The sequence below is a fragment of the Oryza sativa genome, chromosome 3 (assembly GCF_034140825.1).
Source record: "Oryza sativa Japonica Group chromosome 3, ASM3414082v1".
NCBI lineage: Eukaryota > Viridiplantae > Streptophyta > Magnoliopsida > Poales > Poaceae > Oryza > Oryza sativa.
Genome location: NC_089037.1, coordinates 34,536,322 through 34,558,366, shown reverse-complemented (window position 1 = coordinate 34,558,366; position 22,045 = coordinate 34,536,322). Strand labels below are relative to the sequence as shown.

At 40.1% G+C, this 22,045-nt stretch overlaps 3 protein-coding genes across 4 annotated transcripts; 1 reads left to right on the top strand and 2 right to left on the bottom strand.

Moving 5' to 3' along the window:
• Positions 1-556: 556 nt before the first annotated feature.
• Positions 557-6,252, bottom strand: LOC4334486 (exocyst complex component EXO84B). Of its 2 annotated transcripts, none has more exons than NM_001418844.1 (7): positions 5,884-6,252; positions 4,863-4,960; positions 3,386-4,421; positions 2,777-3,289; positions 1,687-1,875; positions 1,483-1,616; positions 557-1,135 (listed from the first exon to the last, which is right to left on the bottom strand). In NM_001418844.1, the coding sequence occupies exons 1-7, from the start codon at positions 6,064-6,066 to the stop codon at positions 973-975; spliced, it is 2,316 nt and encodes a 771-aa protein (NP_001405773.1). In that variant the 5' UTR covers positions 6,067-6,252; the 3' UTR covers positions 557-972. The 2 variants fall into 2 exon arrangements, 1 of the variants encoding a protein (NP_001405773.1); XR_003241391.2 differs by having other exon boundaries at positions 559-1,135; positions 1,687-1,832; positions 5,884-6,161.
• Positions 6,253-9,631: 3,379 nt separating this feature from the next.
• LOC4334485 (probable protein S-acyltransferase 14) lies at positions 9,632-15,133 on the top strand. Its single transcript, XM_015776960.3, has 7 exons — positions 9,632-10,027; positions 11,086-11,329; positions 11,433-11,524; positions 12,752-12,875; positions 12,961-13,046; positions 13,160-13,225; positions 14,654-15,133. The coding sequence occupies exons 1-7, from the start codon at positions 9,815-9,817 to the stop codon at positions 14,777-14,779; spliced, it is 951 nt and encodes a 316-aa protein (XP_015632446.1). The 5' UTR covers positions 9,632-9,814; the 3' UTR covers positions 14,780-15,133.
• Positions 15,134-19,089: 3,956 nt separating this feature from the next.
• On the bottom strand, positions 19,090-22,045 carry LOC4334484 (non-specific lipid transfer protein GPI-anchored 14). The gene is made up of 3 exons (XM_015776961.3): positions 21,628-22,045; positions 20,536-20,652; positions 19,090-19,672 (listed from the first exon to the last, which is right to left on the bottom strand). Exons 1-3 carry the CDS (start codon positions 21,968-21,970, stop codon positions 19,545-19,547), a joined length of 588 nt encoding a protein of 195 aa, XP_015632447.1. The 5' UTR covers positions 21,971-22,045; the 3' UTR covers positions 19,090-19,544.

Genomic DNA, 22,045 nt, shown 5'->3' with positions numbered 1-22,045 from the left:
TCGAATCACTTATTACTCCCTCCGTTTCATATACAAATCATTTTGTTTTTTTACTAGTCAAACTTCTTTTTAAATCTATAGAAAAATGTAGTAGTATATTAAACACAAAACAAATATATTATTAAAATATATTTAATAAAACTAATTTGATATTTTAGATGCTGATATTTTTTATATAAAACGGAGAGAGTACTAAATAAAAGATCATTTGTGACTAAAACTTTTATATGCATATCATTAGCAAACTCAAAATAAACTATGATGAAAAATAAAAAATAATCAAATTCAAAATTAAGTTTTAAAAACAATGAAGACCAAATTCTCCAATGGTAAGCGAAGTCCTCAATTCCGTGCACTTGGGCGAACCCACCACTAAAAAAAATAAAGGCGAAAGCGACCACACTGTAGGAAGAAAGGTAAGCACAAGTCAAATTGGTTGGCAGGTAGCAAGCGCGTGTTCAGTGCATGTTGGCTTGTTGCTAGGCTACTATGGTACAGATGAATCTTCAGTTTTTCAGAGTTCATCATCAGCCTTTGGAAGACAATACTCTTTTCAGATGAACAATCAGCACAAAGTCAGTCTACGCGTATCAAGATGGTACAGTATGTTTCCAAGAAGACAAACTACACTGGGTCATACATTTCTCACCAAATTTACAAAGACACATCTCTGAACAACCGATTCAATTCAAATATTTTCCTAAGGCCGCCTTTGGAATATGCAGAATCCCATTCCATCCATGAGTTTGGGCCAGGATTTTAGTTCAGAATCCTGGCCTATACACATGGATGGACTGGGATTGAGGCCCATCCAAACGAGGTCTATATACTGGCATGTACACCAGATGGGGAACAAAGCTAGGAGATACTCACTCCTATACAAGACCTAAGGAGAGAATACAACAGGGAAATGGAGAAACTATTTCACACTCACTCCTATACAAGACCTGGTTACTAAGGCTACTATGTACACTAGGAGCTGCCATGGGATCTGACCGACGATATAGATTGCGCTGAAACGGAGGCTGTCGGGCTGTTCACCTCCCTATCCCCATTGGCAGTTCGAGGGTTGCCACTGATCCTACTGATAGTGTCATTAGCAACGTCGATGAACCAATCGTCGCTTGGAAGGACACTGCAGAGAATAAACGGGTATATCATCTTCAGTTACCAACCTTTATGAATAAACCAGGAATTGCATAATCACTAGCCTATTCCAGCTATGAATAAACCAGGAATTATTATCTAAAAAATGAATAAACCAGGAATTGCATAATCACTAGCCTATTCCAGCCAGTTTCTGGTATGTGAGGAATCTATTACAATTGTAACATGGAGCAAAATACATGCATGCATCCGATTGCCATTACAGCATAACATGCATAGATATTAATATTAGCACCTCCTACTAAATACAGTCGGACTGAAATAGATTTATTAACCGCAAAAGGATAGATGCAAGTCAGATAGATAGTAACATACCTATCAGGGTTCATCCCTGTAGCAGAAAATGCTGCCATTGCTCTATCAATGATTTTCAGTATCACTTGATGTACGTGCCGAGATAAGAAACGGCCTCGCCCGGAAAGGATGACAAATTGCATATCCAGGTAGAACTGAAAAGGAAGGTGAAAATAAGAATAATAGTTGGTGTCATAAGATCAAAACAAGAAAAAAAGAACTCACCTGCTGAAGTCCAAGGGGACCCAGAGCCCTTGGCCCCTCTTCAATCTCTTCCCAAAAGCTCTGGTCCTCTGATAGCCACAGTATGACTGTTTCTGTAAGCCGCATCAGTAGGAATGTAGCAAACCTTTCCCTACCAACAAACAAATCTGCAGCAATGCTCGCCATCCTGTTTAACTTTGCATATAATTCCTGCAACAATATATGAGATGCTGCAACAAAAGGCTAAAGTTTCTTGGGTAGATTTGCAAGCAGCATGACTGCCCAAGTTTCATGAGTTGTCATCTAAGCTTTACATTAACAAAATTTCTGCCTGACAAAATACTGAAGTCTATTATCTAATTCAAAATTGTACCTTTGTTATATTTCTCAAAGTGCAAAATTTTCTGGTTTCAATTTCTAAATAAAGCATTTCTTCGAACAAAATTGCAAGCCAGCCAGCTGCCAAAATCTATTTTTGGTGACAACTCATCAGGAACCAAACAGAGTTCTGTACTGTTGGTTCTACAATTTGGTTGATCTTGTTAATGTTGGGCTAGACATACCAGTATAATAGCACAAGCAATAACTAGGAAATTATTTGCAAGCTGAATGCAACTTCTTTACCATATGAGTGAATTGCATTGGTGGTACATGAACTTGTTTGGTGGGTGCAATCTAGTGGATGAACTTGGCAAACACTCGTTTTAGTGCAAAGACTTGTCTAGTGTGTGCGAACCAAGGCCAAAAGGACACGACAAGGCCAATTTTACCAAGTTTATGCTGATTAAGACGTAATGTGTACATGTCAAGTGGGCATGCATGAAACATGCTATATTTACTTTATCCTTCTATGTATCTAACCCTTGCATCATTCCTCGGTTTTTCATGTCTTCTATGTATATAAACAAGAAAGGAAGTGCTATAGAGCATAGATTCAGAAAAACAATTTGGTTTACTTATTTTACAACAATTCATCTAAAAATCAATATATTTTATAGATCATAGAAGAACTACCTCAATGATGAATGTCATAATGAACCTCATTCTTCAAACAAATATAAGCAGTAATGTTTATCCAGATAGTTGTTAAGGGCAAAAAATTTATACGGACCTGAAAAATTAGAGATGGAACCCATTCTGGCTCTTCAACAGTATTATCCATATTGATGTACATTTCTGCACTCAGACGGGTGTCATCATCTTCCGTGAATATAAGATCAAGGGCGTGCTGTCTGCAGAAACTATCTTTAAGTTTATCCACAATACGTTGCAGCTTCTTTTTCCATTCTCGCTGCTCTGCTACACGGTTTTGCCTGTCTACACTTTTTTTACGAATATCATTCACACCAGTATGGTTTACAGACGACAACTTCATAGCTGCTCTAGGTAGCAACTCTTCAGCTAGTAAGGATGCATTAGCGAACAATGCTAGCTGCTGCTCCTCAGTCTCTGCCACTCGAACAATCTTATTTCCTAAACCTTCCAAATTCGCTTCATCATCCAGTGAGTGTGGCAGAGCACTTATGAGCAGATTGACATATGAATTGAATATTTTCAGAAGCCCGTCCATTGCAGAACCACCTAACTGCAAGCTATGCAGTGGGCCAACATCCTCAAAGAAATCCTGCAAAATAATACAGTAAAACATTAAAAGAATAACTTTATGTATAAATCCTCAATTACAAAGGCTAGAAACATTTGTCAAGCAATAGAACATTACCTGAACCATTGAACTGAAGCGATGGCCACTGTTTGAGAGCTTAGGTTGGAGCAACAAACTACTAGCAGATGATCTAGCAAACGTCCGTATACCAGATGGAGGATAGGTGAGTACCCAGTCATCAGCTGCAGCTAAAGCAGCAGTACTCTCTTCAATTCTCCTCAAACTGGACTCCAGTGCTTGCTCAACAGAGGGTTTGAATTGCTTCATCAGAACAGACGAAAGTGACAAACCACGAGTTTCCAGCAAGGAAGAATGACCAAGTGAGATCTGAATACATTCGGCAGCAGCTCTCAAGCCCCCAGCAGCCACACAAGCGGCTAAAGCATGCCTCTTTACAAGTAGTGCAAATAACATTGCTTGTTCTGTAGCCCATGTAATCAGTTCAGACAAATAAGACGGTTCATCACCAAACAGTTCTAAAGAGTCACTGAGAGCCTGGGCTATAACAGAAAAAACTTGCCGTGCAAGAGATGCAGTGTATGCCCCACTGTGTGATGTGCTAGACGGATGTATAGTTTGCATGCTGCATTGAAGCCTCTGGTTGTGTGCACTAAGCAACAAACTATGAGCACGGGGTCCATCACCGAGTCTCTTGAGAGCAGAAGCTGAAGCACGAAGTTCAACGCCACGAGTAGAAGACTGGCAAGCAGCTTCTGCTAGCTGATTTGCCAATTTCAGACGATTATCAGAGATAGCCCTCTTCACGGCCAGAATGTCAGCTGTGGTGAGTGTCTGTTTCTGTTTTTCATCAGCAACGACACGTTCTGCTTCATCCAAAGCATCCAATGCTTCATCCACTCTTCTCTCAGCTAGCAAAACATCAAGCATCTCAGGGAAATCTGTGCACCAGTTTTGTATTTCTGAGGGCTCCTGGTCTTCATCTGTCCCCTCTTCTGCAGAGCCTTCAGACCCTGTAGTCAAGGAATCAATATGAACCCCTTCAGATAGACCACGAATTAGAGCTGACTGTGTACTTAGCAGATTTCTGACAGATAGCAGCTCCCTTTCAAGGTCTGATATCTCCTTTGATGTTCTGAAAACCAGGAGATTGAGTTATCAACATTTTATCCGAAAGTTATGAACTGGATAAAACAGAGAACAATCCCAGGAAGTAACTAAGAAAAACAGAGAAATACCAGATGTGAAAAAAAAATACAATTATGATTTTGCATCCCACAAGTTTTATGACATCTGCATATAATTTTGCAGAAACGACAAATCCGCTGCCTACCTTTCTTTTTTCAATAATTCTTTGGATTGTGATTCTTACAAAATACTAATTCAAAATTTTATGAACTTGTATGGAGTGCGCAGCGGTTGAGATGCCAAAGATTAGCAATAAACAAAGCTAGCAGGCATACTCATTTTAGAGAAACAAAAAGAATAAAAATTGGAGAATAATCAGACACGATACTCTGAGTCCAGGGATATACTCCCTTGGGTTAGATTAAAATTTCAACAATTGTGTTCACACCTTATGAATGCAGCATAATTCGCATAAACACTTCTACGCATCTCTTCAGAAGAAGCCTTCTTTAGGTCTTGCAGATAAGAACAGAGGTGTCTTATTTCCTGTCACAGTTTTTGAGCATCAATCCTGTTAGATTTTCCAAGCATGATGTGCCTTTTACTAAAGTAATAGTTCAAGCTCTAAAACACACACAGGGAGCATGCAAAGGAAACTCAACATTTGAAGCCTCAGAAAATGCACACATGCATGATACGGCACAACTGCAAAATAGGTCTTAAGTGAGCATAACTCATGCAGAAAAGGTAGAAGTGTAGGATCATCCATTCGTTGCTACCCAAATCCTTTGACAACCATGAGCACAAGTGGTCTCCCGCACAAAACAATAGGTAAAAGCAATTTAAAGGCAACCATTTATCTCATATACAATAAACGCCAACTTTCTAAAACAAAAAAAGAACCCTTACAAAATTTGCGTACGATTCATTTCATCACCAGAGCCGCCATAATATAGTACAAACTCCGGTTCTTTGCAAATATGTGTAAATCTACATGTGGTCACTTCTCTAGAAGATAACATAAAACTAACAAACTAACAGCACTCTACTTCAGTGCTCCCTCCAAGCTCCAGACAAATGCAAATTCAAGGTTATTGACAAACTTAATTCGACCTCAATTCAACTACGCAAGCATGCAGCGCAACCAGAAATTTGTCAGTACTGGCCAGAATCAGTATTTCTCCGCATCAGAGTAAAAAAAACCTGTTTCATAACTAGTATCTGAACATGAAAAAAATCAAACACAATAAACATATCTAGTTCCATGCAACCACCGTTTTCCCTCTAAGGGAAACAATCCTAATAACGCTCAATTCACACTTTCGCTAGTTCAAATGCACTGGGAAACTCCCGACACCGTATCCCTCACACCTCTCGAACACAGAACAGCAAAAGCGCGTGTGAACTTCCGACCAAAATTCTACCACTCCAGTTTCCTCCCCGTTTCACGAGTGGACCAATCCCTTTACCTTCTCGTTCATGGCGTGGCACTTGGACTGCACGTACGCGTCGGGGTCGAAGTTGTCGGTCTTGAAGATCTTCATCTTGTCGGCGAGAGGCACCCCGCCGTCGCCGCCTCCGGCCGTAGCGTTCACCGGCAGCACGCCGGAGTGCCCGGCTGGGCGCGACCTCGTCGACTTGGCGGACGACATCGCCGCGCGCAGGCGAACCCCACCGCCGCCGCCGCCGCCGGCTTCCCCTCTCCTTCCTCCCGCGTGATTAAGAAGCTTCTAGAAGTGGAACCGCTGCTCGATTGAGAGCTCCGCTCGCCTTTGCAGCTGCGCGGATTTTTTTTTTTTTTGGGTGGGGGATGTTTTTCTTTGGGTACGTGGAATAATGAGGAGTTGAGTTGGACGGTTGCGAAAGGAAGAAAGACATATGGTTGTTCTTGGAATGTCTCTGGAGACTGGGAGTAGACCGGTACTACTCCCTCCGTCCATATATCCCTTTAAAATCTTTTATATTATATGATTATATTATATCTCTTTAAAATCTTTTATATTATACTAACTTCGTTTTTTAATAGATGACGCCGTTGACTTTTTCTTACATGTTTGACCATTCGTCTTATTCAAAAATTTTATGCAAATGTATAAGATATAAATCACACTTAAAGTACTATGAGTGATAAAACAACTCATAACAAAATAAATTATAATTACGTAAATTTTTTAAATAAGACGAATGGTCAAACATGTGAGAAAAAATCAACGGCGTCATGTATTAAAAAACGGAGGGAGTAGAACATAACGATCATAAAATAGAATTTTTAGTGATGAGATTTATTTTTTAAAAATATACTTTTAACGAAAGAAGTGAGTAGGTAGTTTATGTTTATTTTTAATTTTTTTAACACGTGGAGGGTCAAAGATTATCTAAAAACTTTTCGTAGAATATTTGAAAACTAAATTTCTTTGTTTTTTCAGAAACTAGCTGGGTGGCCCGCGCAATTGCGCGGCTAGCACCCAAACAAAATCATATTATTTTTTAAGTATGATTTTACTTAAATTTATTGAATAGATATCTCGTTGTCTTAAGACTTTGAAAGACCAAACCTTATCATCCTCGTGTTTCTAATTATATAGTTTTTAAAAGTCACACCGGTTGCTACCTCTTATGTCATCTCCTTCTTTATTTGCTTGCTCGATCTACCACTATTTTCTATTTATTCTTCTTGAAAGCTTTAAAAATCGGATTTTACAGTTTTTAGAGTTTATTGTCACGTTGGGTTTCATTTTTATAACTTCTAGAGTCCCGTCAAATGTTGTCATTATACTCCTCTGCGGCCCGTCCACTGTCTCTTCTCTTTATTGTCATTGAGAATTTAAAAATCGAACATAATTATCGTTTGGGTTCATTTTTAGTTTCTAGAAGTCCCGCCAAACCATTAGCGGCTTTGCCATTGTACTCCTCTACGGCTCGCCCTTTGCCTCCTTTCTTTATTGTCATTGAGATTTTAAAATCGAACATGATTATCATAGGTTTTTTTTTACTTTTAGAAGTTCCGAACCTTTAAAAATTGGACTTGTAGTTTCATTCTTTTATAATTTTTAGAAGTCCCATCAAACGATGCCACTATGCCCCTCTACAACCCGTATGCCGCCTACTCTTTATTATCATTGTGATTCTAAAAATTAAACATAACTATCGTTGGAATTCATTTTTTATTTTCTATAGTTACAGGCTCTGCAACTATACTCTTATACACTCAGCCTGCTGCTTCTCCTTTTTATTGTCATTAAGATTTTAAAATCGAATATGATTATCAATGGGGTTTTTTTTTTTAACTTTCTAGAAGTCTTGGCAACTGCTTTACTCGTTTGCTTCACGGCCTGCCTGACGTTTCTCCTTTTAATCGTCATTAGGATTCTATTTGGTGTTTTATTAACAATTTTTATATGTCGTATCAACCGCCACCACTCTACTCCTTTATAGGCATGTTACTTAATTTATCTCGTCATGTGTTTTAGATGGTCTTTTCTTTCAATAATATTTATTTTTATCACAAATTTTAGTTATTTATAAATTGTATTCCTAATTGAAATCTTATTTTTCTTTTTCTAATTTCATCTTTTTTAAAAAATAGTTAATACCGTATTGTGTTCTTTTAATGTTTTTTATTTTTTATTTTCAATTTCAGTTGTTTCAAAATTGTATTCCTTGAACTCTCTTTTATTTTTTCTAATTTTGGATATTATTTTATTTTTTATTCTAAATTTTAATTAATCTCGTATTGGGTTCTTATATGGATTCTTCTTTCAATATTTCTTATTTTTAATTCCGAATTTCAGCCAAATTTAAATTGTATTCCTACTTGAACTCTTCTTTTATTTTCTTTTGCTAATTTTGGATTTATTTATTTTTATTCCGAATTTTAATTAATCTCGTATTAGGTTCTGACATGGACTCTTATTTTAATATTTCTTATTTTTAATTCTGAATTTCAGCTATTTTTAAATTGTATTCCTACTTGGACTCTCATTTTCTTTTCTAATATTAGATTTTATTTTATTTTTATTTCGAATTTTGATTAATCTAGTATTGGATTCTTATATGGAAACTTCTTTCAATATTGCTTATTTTTAATTCCGAATTTCAGCTATTTTTAAATTGTATTTCTACTTGGATTCTCCTTTCCTTTTCTAATTTTGGATTTTATTTTATTTTATTTTTATTTCTAATTTTAATTAATCTCGTATTGAGTTCTTATATGGAAACTTCTTTCAATATTGCTTATTTTTAATTCCGAATTTCAGCTATTTTTAGATTGTATTTTTACTTGGACTCTCCTTTTTTTTTCTTTTTCTCCGATTAATGTGGGAATTTATAGCCCACACAGCGAACGTGGTACCTCATTTTAAGGCTTTTTAATAATATAATAGATATATAGGATTTTTTTTTGCATAAAATGTATCTTGGGAAACGTGCAAATAAAAAAAATCCTTTTTAATTCTAGTGTGAATGATGGATTAATACTAACCACAAGATAGTTGGACAATATCACCTAGCTAAAAGAAAAACACAATTACACAAGAACAGTTCTACAACTCAAAGTATGGTTGGACTGTTGGAGTAGGAGCCGGTAGTCTGTAAGGAGTAACTATTGACCGAACTTTTTACATTTTCAACAAGGTATTGTTAACCAGAGTTACTATAAAGAATCATCGAGGGATACAAATGGGACTTTTTCCACCAACGGACCTGTTGACCCATGTCACCACCCTAGCCACCCAATCGACCTTCCCCATCCTCTCAACCTCGACTCCCGTCTCCTCGCTCGCTGCGCGCATCAATCTCCATCCTACCACCAGCAATGATGCGGGTATATTATTCCGCTTCCATCACACTTTTGTCTCGAATTTGAATTCACCATCTGCACCGATCTCCATCCTACGAGCGCCGGCGGCACCGGCATAGCCAAACGGTTTCCATAAAATACCCACTCATATAGTCATATGTCTTTTTTTTAAAAAAAAAGTTTGGTACTGAAACCTCACCGAATCATAATCAGATAATCCTAAGTTCTAACCGATTCCGATTTGAACAAATTTGACTATTTTCAGTTAACCCTTACCCAACAATTTTAATTTAGTTTCAATTTTCTTTTATGGTTCATCTAGAAATCCCTCTAAACGATCTTTTTTGTGCGATTTCTTTTTCAAAGTAAAAACGCGGAGCTGAGAGAAGACGACCTGACCGCCCGCGTACTCCACCTCTAACCTTTGCCATTCCCCTGTCTTCTTCCATCTCCAAATCCTTCTTCCCTAATCCCCCTCGCCGGCGAAGCGCGGCGGCGGCGGCGGCGCCTTCTTCCCTAATCCCCTCGCCAGCGGGGAGCCGCAGGGCGGCGGAGGCGTGCGTCGGCTGCTGCTGCTGCGCGGGCGGGGGAGGTGGGGAGAGATGCACAGATCCGCGGGCGCCACGATGGCGTGGAACGTGTTCAGGTTCTGCACTGCGCTGAGGGGGCTGGGCTCCATCATGATCCTGCTCGTCCTCTCCATCGTCGGGGTCACCTACTACGCGGTCGTGGTGTACAACTACGGCCCCGCGCTCTTCGCCGGCGGCGCCAGCACCCTCCTCGCGCTCGTCGTCCTGCTCCTCTTCCACTTCCTGGTAACTATTGGCTCGAACTCTTAAGGGGGGGGGGGGGGGGTTTGGGTGTCAAAAACGGTGAAAACGATTAGCTGGTTGGGTCGAATCTCGCAAGTAGACGAGAGATTGAGTGTTTTTGGAGCAATGTTAGGATACAGGTCGAAAATTTTGTTATCTGTGTTGGTTGTTTTTTTTTGGGGTACTTGGTTGGAGTGGCTATATGCAGGCTGGATACTGATTTGGATAAATTGATCTATAGCGACCGTGATCTAGTAATTGTTTGCCTAATATATGCTTCTGTACAAAATACTGGATTTGCCGATAAATTGATCTGTTGTTGCCATGGTATAAGTAATTATTTTCCTAATATATGTTTCTGGACAAAATACATGATTTGCCTATGATGTATGCTTGCTACATTGTTGAAATGGATATGGGTTGCAGTGATAGATTTAAGGATAAAAAAGCGGCAGAATGAGTTGATAAAATGCAATGTTGATGCTATATTGATTAGAGAACCGCAATGTTAACTGAAGTTTCCTTGCCCGAAATAGTTGATTATAAATACTAGCCCCCGTTATATTGGACATATTCGCACTGTTTTGATTTTGTTTTTTTCCACCTTTATTTTGATACCAATTAGTACTAAGTAGCCCTGATACCAATCAGTACTAAGTAGCCCTCGTTGTATTTCCTCAGATTTTTTGTACTAAGTAGGAGTGGCTACGAGTGAGCTGGATACATGTTCGGACAATTGAGCTGTTATGTCCATGGTCTAGTATTTATTTTCCTATCATGCTTCTTGACAACATATTAGATGTTTCCTGATATACACTACCCACATTGTTGAAATGCGGATGGATTGTACTGAGAAGTTAAGAAAGGAAAGTGCAAAATGAGGTGAACAAAATGCAATATTGATGCTATAATGATTAAGAATCACAATATTAACTCAAAAATTGGATGCGAAGAATAGTTGACTATAAACATTAGCCCTGTAATATTAAACATTTTCGCACCGTTTCAATTTTTTCCCGCATATTTGCTTTTGACACTAATTAGTTTATTTCTCATTGTAGCTTGTTATGCTTTTATGGAGCTACTTTTCTGTTGTATTCACCGACCCTGGTTCTGTTCCACCAAATTGGAATCTCGACTTTGATGAGGAGAGGGGAGAAACTGCCCCCCTTTCTGGCTTAGATTTCAATAGCCAGGTAAACTCGCAACAATCTATCGCTCACAATGACACAGGACATCCAAGGGCTAGGTATTGTAGGAAGTGCAACCAGATGAAGCCACCTCGATGCCATCATTGCTCTGTTTGTAAGTTGTTGATTTATTCTTCAGGATCAATTTTTTGTTGTTCTAGTTATTATGAATTGTATAGTCAACAATATTGTGTATTTATCACTAATCATGGTTTCAGGTGGAAGATGTGTTCTTAAGATGGATCATCATTGTGTATGGGTTGTTAATTGTGTTGGGGCACTAAACTACAAATACTTTCTTCTCTTCCTGGTATGATATTACTGTAATTGATATATTTCTTAGGATGTGTTTAGAAGGGAGATAGGCTTTGGAGTTTTGTTATTTTTAACATATTCACAGGCTGTTATTTATTGTCATGCTAGTGAAATATGCAGATTTTTTTTTTGTTATTGCTTTAACCCTATCTTTTGCAATGAGACTGGTTTCATTTTGCCCAGTCTATTTTTATGCACTGTGTTGACAAATCAAGATCTTATACAGCAAACTATGTCCATCCACCCCAAACCACACACACGCACGTGAAATGTATAATCAATTTAAGCCACCATGAATACTTAAAATGCTTCTTCTATTCGATGTTATTAGCTAGAGGGGTGGATCTATGATGCAAGGACATAGATGCGTCAACACGACACAATACCGATCTGCGGATTCACCATTTTCAGAAAAATACCGATACGGCGACACGTCTACATATTTTAATAAAAATACTTTCAAATTCTCAATTATTTACAACTAAAATAATCAATAATGTATTGCAAGCAAGTACAATGTACCTCAAGGACAATCCTTAGCTCCTAAAAGGATGGCGCTTTGGTGGGGGTGTGTAGGGGGATGTGATTTATCATGTGGCTATGTGGGCCGGGCCATATCGCATATGTCATATGTGCCGGAGATGAATCGACCATGTATCAGAACATAAAACTAATTATTTTTTTCTATTTAATTTTACAATACTTGGTCGATACGTATCGGAGGCGTATTGAAGATGTATTGATATCGGACATGTCATTGGTCACTGGTGCATAACGTTTCCATATTATTATGTTTACAAGCTAATAAACAAGCTAACCAAATATTAAGTACTAAACTAATGGAGACGCAATCCAACAAACAGTTGGTAGCTCCTCTGTCATGCTGCTGACCCACTGCATATGCATCTTCTGTGGCTTTTGTGGCTTTGATGCATCAGAGTAATTAGTGTGTTATTGTTGAATATTAATTATTGCTTTTCTCATCTACTTGGGGATTCCACTTATATAGCAGTGAAGAAAATAATGCAAAAAAATATAAATCAGAGTAATTAGTGTGTTCACTTCTCTGATAATAACATATTAATATTGGCAGTATAAATGCTGCTGCCTTGGTGGTGCTTTCGTTTGACTTATTTTGGACTACTATCCTTTTTTCTTCCACACAGCTATTCGATCCTTTGATTTCTGAAGCTGAGTTCATGTTTTTAATGATTCCATGCAGTTTTACACCTTCCTTGAGACAACACTGGTTACCCTTTCTCTATTGCCTCACTTCATAGCCTTCTTTAGTGATATTGATATCCCAGGAAGTCCTGCAGCACTTGCAACCACTTTCCTCACCTTTGGTAATTGCATTACTTTCATTCATGAGAAATTATTCTTGGGCACGTTTGACTGAGGATTGGCTTATAATATTCTTTTTCTCTGCAGTGTTGAACCTGGCCTTTTCCTTGAGTGTTCTGGGTTTTATGATTATGCATGTTTCACTTGTTTCTGCTAATACAACAACAATTGAGGCAAGTATCTAGAATGTATAATTAAATACTCAAGTATTTATCAATGTCTATTAAATACTTACTTTTGATATCTCCAAGGTGAGATTAATTTGTTACATTATTTTTTTATTTAGGCATATGAAAAGAAAACTACGCCACGCTGGATGTATGATATTGGCCGGAAGAGGAATTTCATTCAGGTTAGGCTTTCAGAACATGTTAAATAATCTGTTACTTCTTGTAATGGTGCAAGCGCACGCGAAATTATCTTTGTTTAAAGGCTTGATACACCTTGATGAGGTGGGATTATAGGACATGCACAAATGCAGATATTTTAGAGGGAAGCCATACTTTTGGCCCCTCTACTATCCCTTTTGTTTACTCCACCTGTTCCAAAATAAACAAACGTAGTATAGGGTGTGACACATCCCGTACTAGGTTTGTTTATTTTGGGACAGAGGGAGGTCATATTCTGAATGCCAATGCTAATTAGAAAACGTCCCCAGTTATCAAAATCATGTATATGATGGTTAGAGAGTGGTCTTGGATGATATGACATCATATATATGATGCATAGAGTCATAGGCTGATGTGGCAAATAATTTACGGAAGGAAATTAATGCTCCTTTTTTTCCAGATGAGGTAATAAATGACATACTGTATTAAAAAAATGATGATGTGGCAACCACAAAACCCAAAACCAGTCAAGAAAGCTGCTTTGGATGCATTTTGCACCAATTCCAACAGTTGTGTGATGTAAATTAAATGGTATTAAAGTACAGGTTGTAAACCAGAGTAGTTCAGAAATCAAAAGTGGACCTTTTACCCCCTAATTTAGACTTCTGTGGTAGATCCACCCATTTTCACTCCTCATTTTATTATCCCATTTCCCATACAAGTGCCAAATTTTCCTTATCCAAATAGCGGTTCTGCAAGGACAGATAAGGGATGTGATCAACCTCCAGGGCAAATTAAGAATTTACTTGAACTTCTATTTCTAATTTGTGAAAATTGTATATATTGTTCCAAACTTCTAATATTTTAAGCTGCCCGTCATTTAGAGTTCCATACATTTCGAGTGTGGCATTTTACAGGTGCTCAAGGGCCATGATATTTATTTAACTTATGGTTACTTTGGCCAGTATTACTAAAATATAACCCAGCAAAGCCGCTAGCCTGGTAGTACACTAGTACTAATTCAAGTTAGTACTATGTGTTATCTTCAACATCTGAAATATGCCTTCTTTTTCATTTTTATTTCTTTTTTTGCTAAGCATTCTACTGCAAGGTTGCAATTCTTATCTGTTAAAGCCCTGTTTGGTAGTGAGTTTAGGGGGTGGCAACTTCCGGGTTTTCCATTAGCACTTTCTCAAACTGCTAAAGGGTGTGCTTTTTGCAAAAAAACAACTTTTTATATAAAAGTTTCTTTAAAAAAAAAATCAAATAACCTATTTTTCAAGTTTGTAATAATTAATACTCAATTAAACGTGCGCTAATGACTTGTCTTGTTTTGCGTGCCATGAAAAACCCCATTCCGACATCACTACTGAACTCAGTCAGCCACATGTGAATAAGTGAACATAACTTTAACAAAAGGCAAAGCTAACTAAACAGTGTTCTGTTACCAGGTTTTTGGAAATGACAAGAGGTATTGGTTCATCCCTGCGTACTCAGAAGAGGATTTGAGAAGAATGCCAGTTCTACAGGGCCTTGATTACCCTGTCAGGACAGATTTGGATGGGCAAGAATTGTGATGGGACAATTTCGCCTGTGCCCTCACTTCCCATATGCACCAAATATGTTCCATGTAAATTTTACGGTTTCCTTCCGATATCGTAGAGTTAAATATTTTTAAAGGTACACCTTAGTACTGACAGCATTGCTGGTTGGGTACTACATGGCCTCCGAAGAGAGTGTTCCCAGAATTACTTTTCAAACCCTGTGTAATTCACTTGTGCTGTCTGATTGGGCAAAGAACGTAGAGGTCTTGCTATTGTGGCTAAAAGAGGCATGTGATGTAAATTCTTTTTAGTGTGTTTCAGATGGGTTTCCAGATGTATGATGTACAATGATTTGAGCTGTGCAATAGACGTACAGTTATTAGAGCATGACATGTTGATAAGATAACCTGTGTTAATTAGAGAACTGGATGTTTAAGTGTTATTTTATTAGTTTGTCATTTTAAAATAGTGCACCCGTTTTCAAAAGGAATATATGATGTATTTTGTTTCGTTACGACAAGGCTTTGGCTAACAATTGCTCTATTAGGGTATAATCTTTATGACGTAAAATTGAATTTATTAGATTTATATTTAAAAGTACTTATTTAAGATTATAATTTTGGATCACATAAATGTTGTTTTAATAGAGCCAAGCCAGTGTAGGTTAAAGTCTAGTACTATAACGCAACAAAATAAAACAGATGGAGTTCATCGGAGTAGAAGATGAACTTGATCGGTACTTGTTTCACTCTAGAATAGAAATATTTACAATTGATCTGTGACTAATGTCCCATCCGACTAACATGTTTTTTTTTCCTTGCTCTTCTAATGTGAAAATCTCTTCCAGTTATGATCATTCCGTGATTGTTTTTCTTCTTTGATTGATGGTGTTGCTCTCACCACGCAAGTCACCAATTTCTTCTGTATGTAAAAAATGCTCCAAATTTCGTCTCATACTGTGCTCATAAACTTCTATGGCTTGTAAATTTTTGTGGAGTTTTCTGCTTATGTGTGAAATAATTTGTCCAATCATGCCACCAACTTGGCTGTTTCCTCTTTGAAAAAGTCCACTTTGACTTTCTTACTTGTGCGCCGAATCTAATTCATATCCCTCAACCAGAAAACCGGATATGACGACTCCCAAAACTATTGAAACCAGTGTAATTTGACTCCCTCAGTGGTTTTAGAGGGTGATTTTGCTGATGTGTCGCTGACGTGGCGGTATTGACCCGGTCTTCGTCCCACGTGATGCTTACGTGACATTAGAATTTAAAAAATATATGTGAGACACATCTATCATTCACATACAAAAATATATTGTGGAACCCACTGACATGTGGGGCCCACCTCCCTCTCCAACCCTTCTTCCTCCTCCTTCTCCCTCCCTTCTCTCTCTTCCTTCGAGCCGCAGGTCATGCAGCGACGCGTCTCCGCGCGACCGGATCTCCTATCTCTCTTTCTCTCCCCTTTCTCTCCCCCTTCGCCGTCTGCGGGGAGAGCTGGAGCGACGGCGGCGGCGGGCGAGGGCCAGAACTGCGGCGGTGCGTCCCATGGCTGGTGGCGGCCGCCGCGGCCGAGGAGGCCGGAGACGAGAGCGGCGGCAGCGGGCGGGCGAGGGCCGGTTGCAACGCCGCCACCCCCGCCGGCTTCCGCGACCTCCACTGCCTGTCCACCCCTATCAATCTCGACTCAGCAGGAGAAAGAGCGCCTCCTAGATCTCTCCTCTAGGCCGACCCTGTCCCCGTCCGCCGGTCTGGGCTACCGCGGACCAGCTCCTCTTCGTGCCGCCGGGCCACCCCTCCGTCTCCGTCACTCGAGAGGGAGGAGTCGGCCTCTCCATCTCGGGATGTCGGCGCTGCCTCCCCCGACGACAGAGACGGACTCAGGTCAGCGACGCACGCACGCGCGCTTTCTTGCCATAAAAGGAGCAAGCAAGACGTCATCTCCTCGGACATCACGATTCACGAAGCCAAACCCTTCTTTATCCGATCATCGAGCATGCCAACCAGAGTCCAAGACTGTCAATTCTCGGCACCAGCGGTCGAGCTTTCTGATCCATCGACGTCGACGGTGGTGGCCTCGGCGAGCATGGAGATGGAGCAGCTCACAGCCCGCTTCAACGATGCCGTCGCTGTGCACGGCAACAACTAGCTGCTGCTGGACGCTGCCGCCACGGCGCCACACGCGGCGGTGGGCATGGAGATGGCGGCGCCGGGGCGCGGTGATGATTTGGAGGAGCTCATCACCCGGCTCGTCGACGTCACCGTTGTTGCGCTGATGATTTGGCGGCGCTGTTCCACTACTGCGGCTCGGCGGTCGCCGCGTGCGGCATGGCGGGGGCAGGCGTTCCGGCTGGTGCGGTTCGCCAGCTGGTGCAGTATCACCCAGTTTTTTTTAATGACAAATAGGTTCCACAGATTTTTTTTTAATTCTAATGCCACATAGACGCCACGTGGGACGAAGATCGGGTCAACACCGTCACGTCAGCACCACATTAGCAAAACCGCCGAGGGAGTCAAATTGCACTGGTTTCAATAGTTCATAGAGTCGTCCTATCCGGTTTTCTGGTTGAGGCCTGAGGGGTACGACTTAAGATTCGGCGTATAATTAAGGGAGTCCAAATGGACTTTTTCCTTTCCTCTTTCCTGTGGCGCGAGGCAGAGCGTGAGGCATACTTGGACGTGGTGGGCCGGGCGACTAGGCCCGTGTCCTAGTTTGTGCATAAGGCCTTGGTCCATTGCATTAAGAGAAAACAAAATATAGAAATACACGTGTAAAACAAATGTTGATTAATTAATAAATAATAAAACTTTGGGGGCTGCCTACGGCTCGGGCGCCCGATGATTTGGAGAAAAATCGGGCACTGACGTCATGCTGACGTCAGCGCCCGATTTACGTGTAAAAACTAATTTAAACTGATTTTTCTCTTAAATTACTTATCCAAATTATGATCCGATTGCACCATTAAATTCGTTGCAATTAAATCTTCAAAACAAGACCACACGTGGATATATTCCGACGACAATTTTTTTAAGCTTATTATTGAATTATTTTTAAATGTTGCACGATGTTCCACCAAGTATATCGGAATTGTTTCACTAAGTAGATCGAAAATGTTTCACTCATTTAAATTGGGTATTGTTTCACCTTATATAAAAACAATGTTTCAGCAAATAGCGAAAGATTGTTTCAGTTCACTGCAACATTTGATCCATACACAGTGAAACATTATAAGTGCACTAGGTGAAACATTTTTGGGTGGAACAAAAAATAAAACGAATTCCCTTAATAGGGGGTTTCCAAAATATGTGGATTTTTTGTTGCAATGGAATATTTCAGTTCACTGCAACATTAGATATATACATAGTGAAACCTTGTAAGTACACTAGGTGAAATATTTTTTATGGAACAAAAAATAAACCAAAATTCCTTAATAGAGGGTTTTCAAAATATGTGGTTGATTTGTTACAGGTGGGGACAGGTATTGTGGTGGGGCCAGCGACATCAGCGTGCGCAGGGGCGGGGGAGGGGGGAGCGACCGATTTTTCCTCCCGCCGCCCAGTCACCCGACGGCCATCATTATCCAAAACTTTGGCCTGACTTCGGCTGTGTTCTTCTCAATGAGTTGGGAACTCATCTCCCAAACACGTAAAACAAAACGACTCATTAGCATATAGTTAATTAAGTATTAATAGAAAAATGGATTATTGTGATATTTTAAAATAACTTTTCTATAGATTTTTTTTAAAAAATATATCATTTAACAGTTTGGAAAACGTAAACACGAAAAACGTTTGAGGAAAAAACGACTGTTCTTCGCTCCATGCTCGCCTGAGCACACCAACTCATGGTTTCTCAGTTTCTCACATATGCTGAAGAGTTTATCCCTCCAGCATCTATTTTTTTTCTCTCTTTTTAATCGTATTGTTGATGTGAATTATTTGCTCCACACGCCTCTGAAAATGTGGCTTCTTTAACAAAAACATTTCTTTCATTGAATTACTTAGGCTCATTTGTTTAAAGGTAGTATTTGTTAAGTTTGTTTCTAAAATGTTTAATTCATTTATATAATTAAGTAGTCAATCTATGATAATAATTTAGCGCTTGTTCACTTTGCTATCATTTTCAACCTTACCAAGTTTTGGCATTGTCAAATTTTGGTAAGGTTATCAAAATTTGGTAAGATTATCAAATTTTAGCAAGATTTCATATGTACTTACTAAAATTTAGCAACAAACTAAATGTAGCAATTTTTTTAACTTTACAAAAAAAATGATAAGATTGAAAATGGTAACAAAGTGAACAAGCCCTTAACGAATGGTCTGCTTCAAACGCTACTAGAATTTCTTCAAACGCTTAACATGTTACCATCAAAGAGAAGTTCTCAAAAAGGACACACGATCAACTTCTATTACACACCCTTCCAATCTCTTGAACATAACCCACGACAAACTGACAAAAGTTCTTTTAAAAAAATGAAACTGACAGTACAAACTCGACGGTCGACGCCAAGCTAAGCTTCCAGCATCGATTAAATATAAGATGAGACAGGCAACTAAACAAACAATCAATAATAATCTCTGCTTGGTCACATTTAAAGAGCCCCCAGCCTGGAAAGGAAAGCCCTCCAACACCTGGGTCGTCCTGGCCTTGCCGGCGGTTGTGGTGCACGGTCGTCACTCGTCAGCACGGATCTCAAAGCAAGACGTACGGTCGGATCGGTCTATCCCCCCCCCCCCCCCCCCCCCCCCCTCCTCCGTCTCTTGCTGATCCGTCAAATCTTCCCCCGGGGGTTGGGTCAGGCGACGGTGAGGCCGAATACGGCGGCGAGCACCGCCGCGGCCACGGCACGCGCGGCGAGCGAGCTGCGTTGCCGCCGCCCCACGCCGGCGTCGCCGGTCGCCGCCGTCGCCTTGCCAGCGCTACCTGCAACAAACATCGCACAAACACGTAAGAGGATCAGCGAATGCAATTACCAGTCTTTCAGATTAGTAAAACGAAATGGAGGAATTCATCTTAAGAAACTTTTAGGAGGAAATGAACAGTTCCTGTGAAATTCATATGTTCCTAAGAAGTCCTAAGCTGTCCAATATAAGATTGAAAAGATATATAAAATGAAATGAACAATTAACGTATGATTGATTGGATATTAATTATTTTAAACTTAAAAAATAATTAATATAATTTTTTAAAACATTTTATATATTGTTATTAGAAAAAACACACCGTTTAGTAGTATGTTAAATGTGCGCGTGAAAAACTAGGGATCTTCTCCACGTTTTTAGTCATGAAGCCAAACATGCCGCAGCTGCATGGTCCGGTATTCTGGACTTCTGGTCTACTGCTGCTGCAAGTTTTGGGTACAGTCTCCAGCGTACAGTACAGTACAGGCAGCAGTTTCGGTTGGATGGACGGGTTGGCCATGCGTGGCGGTTACTACGGAGGAGTGTGGCATTGATTTCTCATGGCACTACGCTTTCTACATCGAAGCTTCAATGCAGCAGCTAGTGTAGCGTTTGCTGTAGCTTTCTCGACATAACTCTTGCTATCATGCACGGCATGGCACTTCACCGTGCTACATGTCGTTAGCTCGCACATGCAAGCAGAAAGCTCAGAATTCTCTCTCTCTCTCTCGATTTAGCATCATTATTATTTATAGTACTACTGATTAATTAACTCAAGATTTAGACAGATGCATTATCTGTCATCTGATTACTATTATTTCTTCTTGGTAGTGTAATTAAGAGGATTATTGTTTGATCGATCAGAGATTGATTAATGATTATTACCGGTGGCAGCAGCAGCGGCAGCAGGAGCAGGCTTGGTGGCGTTGTTGGACTCGTGCTCCCTCGCGTACTGCTTGAAGATCTCTGCCTCCTTGGAGTCAGGCGACATGTTCAGCATCTCTGCATATATACATGGCCATCGATCCAAATTAGTAACAAGCAGTTAGTTCAGTCATGCTAATTACCGACGAATTAATCACGAACAGATCAACAGAAGCAAAAAAAGGCATGGCAATGATGATATCAAATGAAGAAAGTATTGATTCCTGAAGCAGAGGTGGTCTGATTTCTGTAGCAAATTGCTCTAGAAAGTACTTAATTATTTGGTCGATCGACCGGACCCTGCTTGCACCGTGCAATTAACGTACGTGTTACTGTACGGTGTGCAAGCACGACAAAAAGCTAATCATAGTAGTGTACAGTTCTAACAAGCAAGCATGGTCCAGCACCACTCCAGGTTAGTGTTTCATTCAATTCGCCAGATCGAGATCGATGTAGTTGTACTCCTACTGTACAGGAACAACATCCAAAACTAAATTATACCATCCATACCCATTTTGGTTGTATATGTTCGCTTGTGGATATAGAAACCGGATATCTATCCATTGTTTTAAAAAAAATTAAACCGATTAATTTGCAGCATGCACGAAGCAAACTTGATTGAGCACGTCCATGCAATGCAAAGCTATGAAGTTGAACTACAGCCGACGATCATAGTAAAAAAATAGACAGAGCAATCACAATATTTTATAAGTAAAAGAAATTTCTAAATAGTGAAGTGGTAAGAGATAGTGATTTTAATCCGATATCTTATGTTTAATTCTTAACACGCCCATAATTTTCTCTTAAAAAAATATTTGGAGGGATATCCTTCCCTTCAAATATCTGCATCGTTAGCCGTTTCAAAGGCAAGGCTAGAAAATAGAATACGATTAAAAACCATTTAAATTTTGTCTAAGACGGATAGTAAGCAAACAAAGCGGCCGGCATGGCATCAACCAAACTAGCTAACAAACTAATTAAGGCGGTGTTAGTTAACTAATTAATAAATCAATCAATTGATGATGATTAAATAAAGTGTAAAATGTGATGTACTTGGGCAGTCGGAGAAGGTGGCGGCGATGGAGCAGCCGGAGGGGAGGTCCATGGCGCGGGTGACGTTGATGCGGAAGCCCAGCGCCGGCTCGTCGCGGTCCTTGACGAGCACGCACAGGCACTTCTTGCTGCCGGCGACCACCTGCCCAAGCCCGGCGCAGCAATCCCTCGTCGGCGCCCTCGCCGTCGCCTTCTCCTCCACGTACGTCAGGCACGTCGCCAGCGCCATCAGCTTGTCCGCGCACTCCGCCTTGTCCGCCGCGAAGTCCCCCTTCGCCGCCCCCGCCATCGCCGCCACCGCCACCACCACCGCCGCCACCCACCATCTCGCCGCCGCCGCCATTGCTATCGCTAGGTAGCTTGCGTGTGTACTGTGTGTGTTTGCGACGTGATCGATCGATGGAATATCGGAATGGAT